The sequence below is a fragment of the Pelodiscus sinensis genome, chromosome 1 (genome assembly GCF_052426305.1).
Source record: "Pelodiscus sinensis isolate ZL-2025 chromosome 1, ASM5242630v1, whole genome shotgun sequence".
In the NCBI taxonomy this organism is placed as follows: Eukaryota; Metazoa; Chordata; order Testudines; family Trionychidae; genus Pelodiscus; species Pelodiscus sinensis.
This window is the reverse complement of record NC_143052.1, coordinates 28,426,068-28,432,067: the sequence shown is the minus strand read 5'-3', so window position 1 is coordinate 28,432,067 and position 6,000 is coordinate 28,426,068. Positions and strand designations below refer to the sequence as shown.

The 6,000-nt window shown below is 40.2% G+C and overlaps 1 protein-coding gene across 1 annotated transcript in view; it reads right to left on the bottom strand.

The window, feature by feature from the left end:
* Window positions 1-325: 325 nt before the first annotated feature.
* PRKAR2B (protein kinase cAMP-dependent type II regulatory subunit beta) overlaps window positions 326-6,000 on the bottom strand; it is a 169,679-nt gene continuing 164,004 nt past the window's right edge. The window contains exon 11 of the mRNA XM_075927056.2: window positions 326-1,590. Coding sequence (XP_075783171.2) covers window positions 1,457-1,590 — 134 coding nt within the window. The 3' untranslated portion in view covers window positions 326-1,456. The remainder of the gene's footprint in view (window positions 1,591-6,000) is intronic.

Below are 6,000 nucleotides of genomic sequence, written 5' to 3'. Positions count from 1 at the left end.
AAACTACTGTAATTTATATGAACAACATGGAGCAATAAACATGTCAGTATAAATGTGAGAACTGGACTGTCTCATAGTTTCAGTCACACACTTTTTCTAGTTAGAAATGAACCATGCTTTCTTATTTTAAGTTAGATAATACTCCTTCCTTAGTCACAGAGAAAAATTTACCCCATCCTCCGACTGCTGCAATAACAGTCTTTTATGATGTCTTAGGGACGGGCCTTTGATGTCTAAAGACCAACGCAGAATTTGTCAGCTTTAATAATACCCTCCAAAGATGCATAAAACGACCTTTCAATTGATCTCTCAGATTCACCTGAAACTTGCTGGTAAGGATTTCCAGGAACAAATAATGTTAATGTGTCTTTCAATACTTTAATAGCTTGAATCCTCTACTAAAAAGAAAGAGGTATGAAGAACATTTTACTTGAAAGATGGAAAGATTTAACACCGAAAAATAAGTGATTTCTAGGGACAGAATTTAATCCTAGATTAGACATCAAATATGAACGGACAAAATGCATACATTTTAAGGAATAAATTAGAAGAAAAATGATGTAGATTATGCACAATTAGATAGAATGTGACAATTGCCTACATAAAGTACTTTTGCCTGTTTTTAAAAAACATGCTTGCATTGAGATTCATTTGCAGCTCTCTCAATGGAGGAATGTACTGTTTATGTGTAACAAATAAAAATGCAGTTTATTGCAAAAATATAAAAATCCCCTAAATTGCATAAGATATTACAATATTTTACAAATGGGCTTGCTGAAATGTGACATATTAAGAGGACTTTATTACCAAATTACAAAAATGTTCAAATAAGACTTGGTTAATGAACTTTACACAAAATGTATCATTGTGCCTTACTGTTATGAGGAATTTGAGTTATTTATTTTTTTATACAGCTATAGTAATTGCAACATAAAATCATGACAATTTAAAAAGGCAGAAATGGATAACTACAGTATACCTTCTGCATTACCAATACTTACGAACACTTTGTGCATTAACACTTTCAACATATCGCATTCAAGCTAACAGTCTTTCCAGAAAATCTGAACCATTTTATAGAACAGAAGTTGGTTGAACAAATTCATCAGCATAATGTTTTCTTAAAATTTATTCTTTATGAAATGCTGTATACAAAGAACCTGATTTTCAAAAGCTGCTGTGCATCTACAGCTACCCCTGACTTCAACTGGAACTACTGGTGCCATGTTCTTCTGAAAATCAGGACGAAAGTCTGTTAAATCTCTACATGGTTTACTGATACATATGTTGTAATATGTAAAAAATTGAAAATAAACCCCAACAAACAAACAAAAAACCCCAGACCCTCAAATCACAGAAAATGCTTGGCATCTACAGGAAGATAGACACGTTCTCAGTGGACTAACCACTACTGTGCTATTTTCTCATAACGGATCTTGTAGTTCCGCACTTTATTTCATTCACTGGCATCAGCAATGTCCATGTTTGTTCCAAACAAAGCAACTATCTGCTCCTCATAGTTTGCAATGTTTCTTTTCATAATTTCCATACAAGGTCCCAAAAGCCTTTCAAATGCCTGCACATCCATAACTAAGATAAAAAGGTGGGGTGGAGAGAAAAGAGAGAGAATGTAACACGGCCCATCAGTTGCAGAAATGAATTTCAGAATTTATGACATTTACTGTGCAGATTTTTAAATTGTAATGGAAAAGGTTTCACTGGGGCTATGTTTACACTGCTGGTGTTTTGCGAAAGAGGAAATGCAAATGGAGCGCTCATTTGCATATCTTGCACTCTCATTTGCATATCTTCTTCCGATCCTTTTTGCGGAAGCTGTTTTTACTATAAAAAGCCCTGTGTAGACGGGGCCGTTTGTCACAAAAAAAAACCCTTTGCACAAGAGCCTGTAAACCTCATTTTCTGAGGAATAAGGACTCTTGCGCAAAAGGGTTTTTTTATAACAAATGGCCCAGTCTGCGCAGGATTTTTATTGAAAAAACCTCTTCCGCAAAAAGGATCGGAAGAAGATATGCAAATGACAGTGCAAGATATGCAAATGAGCGCTCCATTTGCATGTCCTCTTCTGCAAAACACCCGCAGTGTAGACATAGCCTGAGGCCTATACTGTGTCAGTAAAGCTGGAGATAACTTTTCTCATATGATTCAGACCTAGATAATATCTTGACTCCAGTCCGGCAAACATTTATGCATGTGCTTAACTTTACTACTAGGAATAGTTCTATTAGGCTATGTCTAGACTGCAAGCCTCTTTCGAAAGAGGCTCTTTTGAAAGATACTTTCGAAAGAGCCTCTTTCGAAAGAGAGCGTCTAGACTGCACGTTGAACTTTCGAAAAAGCGGCTTGCTTTTTCGAAAGAAAGCATCCAGTGAGTCTGGATGCTCTCTTTCGAAGAAGCCCTATTTACATTGAAGAACGCCTTCTTTCGAAAGAGGAACTTTCGAAAGAAGGCGTTCTTCCTCGTGAAATGAGGTTTACCGCCATCGAAAGAAAAGCCGCGTTCTTTCGATTTAATTTCGAAAGAACGCGGCTGCAGTCTAGACGCAGGTGAGGTTTTTTCGAAAAAAGGCTACTTTTTTCGAAAAAACCCCTGAGTCTGGACACAGCCTTAGTAGCAATGCATAAGTCTTTATAAGATCTATGCTTTGGATGGCAATTTAAAAGTACAGTTATCCATATGGGTTTATAGGGAGTGTAAATGAGAACTAAACAATGCTGTAGTCAATAATTTATGTTTTTTACTTCAAGAAACTTTACATTTTAAAAAGTCTAGAACTAATTTAAAATCTATTTGGCTATCACTTAAAAATAAAAAGTTCATATCCAAAAAACTCATTTTTTCAGTCTTACACATACAATTTTTCCTACAAGTCTATCTAATACAAGGTTTGGCATAAATGCACATATGTGTGCAGCTTGTGTTTTAATACGTTTTATGGGAAAATACATATTTAGATGGAAACATCAAATTAATAATTATGCTACACATGCTAACAACTACCACCACTATCCTAATATTTTGCTAAACTGGGATTGCTAGCAATTATACATACTTTCAGTCAAAACTGTTCTCCTGTTGTCTCATTCTCCTTACTTCCTTTTTCTCTTCAAAAAGTTGATGGAGCCATGCTCCTAATAATACATACCTGAATGTTTTTACTTCAGATATTCACTCTTTGCTAAAACAGAAAATCTTACCATTTACAACTTATCCTGCACAAATTTTGTCTTAATTTTATAATTGCTATCTTTGTTATTGATACAACACCATAAACGTGCATAGAGCCTTACAGACAGATACAAGAAAATGTCCATGCCCATATGAATTTACAATCTAAAATTATAAATCAATATATCGAATAAAAATCCATTTTGTGGCACTGTAATAAACATGCCTACTTTACTTACTGTAGCTGTTGCTAGGGAACAGACTCTACATTTCATTTGAATGATTCTAATGCCTGGCCTGTACACCAAGCTATACCTGTTTAACTAAAAGTGTGATTTTAAACAAACTGGTTAAGCCAGCTCAATTGTGGGTGGACACTATCACTTTCAAATTAAACAGAGCTGATTTAAGATGTTCTTACACTAATTTAAGAATGTCCACATCAAAGATGTTCATTGATTTTGCTAATTTGGTATCTAAATTAGTTAATTGGTACATAAGTTGTGTGTAGACAAGGACAAACAGTGTATAGATGGCACACCAAAACCTTTTCAACACTATACAAGAAGGCTACGTCTACACTACAAGGTTTTTGCACAAAAACGGCAGACAGTCCATACCTCAAGAGTGTTTTTGCGCAAGAAAATCTACAGAACAGAGGGCTTTTGCCGGTAGAGTTATTCCGCTCCTCATGAGGAATAACTTCTTTTTTGCACTACAGCTCTTGTGCAAAAAGGCAGGCGTGGACGCTCTGGAGGGGGTTTTGCACAAGAAACCCCTATCGGAAAAGGCACGGGTGCTCTTTCTTGCGTAAGAGCATCCATGTAATGTGGCTGCTCTTTTGCGCAAAAACACATACTTTTGCAATGTGCTTTGAGGTCTGGATGTGCTTTTGCGCAAGAACTCTTTGCACAATAACTCTTCCGCAAAAAGCTTCTTGTGCAAAAACCCTGAAGTGTAGATAAAGCCGAAGAGTATACTACCATACAGTTTTGCCCTTAGTCTGGATAGAATATAGTGCAAAGATGGCAAATACCGGCCTGCAGGCCAGATCCAGTTCCCCAGAATTAGCCCCTGCTGGGCCACTGTCACTATATTTACCTATGTCTCCACAGGTATGTGTGATTGCAGCTTCTGTTAGAACTTTGTTTTGAAAACATTTTCCAAAATATAAAAGCTACTGGAGAACTCTGGAAAGGGGTACACATCCTGTTCTTTCCCATAGACTACTTATAAGAGGTTCTAAAAGTAACCTCAGGGGATTAGAATAGATGACCCTTGTGGTCCCTTCTAACACTGATTCTATGATGTCTTTTGCTGACCTTGTTGTATCTTGGGCTATGTCTATACTACAAGGTTTTTGCGCAAAAACTGGAGTAGCGTCCACACCTCAAATGCATTTTTGCGCAAAAAAAACCCAAATAGTAAATCAACAGGACAGAGGGCTTTTGCCAGTAGACTTATTCCTCTCCCCATATATACTCGAGTATAAGCCAACCCGAATATAAGCCGAGGCACCTAATTTTACCACAAAGAACTGGGAAAAAATATTGACTCGAGTATAAGCCTAGGGTAGGAAATGAGGCAGCTACTGGTAAATGTAAAAAATGAAGATAGATACCAATAAAATAACATGAATATTTATTTCAAAGAAAAACAATAACCTAGCTCTGTAATTGGAAAAGGGGGTCAACAAAAACAATATGGTATCAAAAATACCGTAACTCCCGCTCAAAGTCCTCCCGCCAATCCAATGAGCCCCTGAAGGGCTGCCTGCAAGAAAGCGCCCAGCGCCAGCACCAGTCACACACGGGAACAGACGCTCGGACACTCGGCCCAACCAGCTCAGCCCCCGCCGCCCCCGCCCGGACCTTTCCCAGGCCAGAGCCCCTCTCGGCTGCTCCCCGAGCCTCCCTGCCGGCGGCCCCGGGGCGAGGCCGCTGGCTCCGAGCAGCACCTGCGGGCGCACCCGCAACCCAAGCGGCCGGCAGAGGCTCCGAGCACCCCGCGCAGCGACGGCCCCCGACACACGGAGCCCAGCCCGCTCCCGGCAGCGCCCCCCGCCCCGAGCGCCTCGGTTACCGGGGCCGGAGCTCCGGGCTCACGCAGCTAGACCCGGCCGGCGGCAGAGACACGCTGAGCCCGCCCACGAGCAGGAGGCATGAAGCCGTTTCTGGAAAGGCCCCGCCGCGCAGTCCATAACATAACGACAACCTGGATGCCTTAGAACCTGACCAGCGTACTCACTTTCCTCAGTTCTCGAGACGCTGATTCGAGTATAAGCCGAGGGGGGGCATTTTTCAGCACAAAAAATGTGCTGAAAAACTCGGCTTATACTCGAGTATATACGGTAACTCCTTTTTGCACAAGAGCTGTAGCACAAAAAGGCATGTGTGGATGCTCCACAGGGGTTTCTTGCATTAAAAAAAAAAGCACAGGTGCTCTCATGGCCATTCTGTTAATGGCAATCAGAGCTTTCTTGAGCAAGAGTGTCCATGCAGTGTGGACGCTCTCTTGCGCAAAAGCGCATCACTTTTGCAATGCGCTTTTGAGGTGTGGACGCGCTTTTGCGTAAGAAGTTTTTGCAGAAGATCTCTTCCGCAAAAAGCTTTTTGTGCAAAAACCCTGCAGTGTAGACAAAGCCTTGGTGTCTAGACTATTCTTTCCCTTTGCTTTTCTTATTTTCTGCTCAGAGTTATGAGTCTAATGGGCACTGAATCTAATGAACCATAATCATAAGCAAGGCTAAACAAATAATGCAATCTACTAGCCCGTGATGAGTAGATTGCAACCCGGAAGAGCCAGATTCGGGC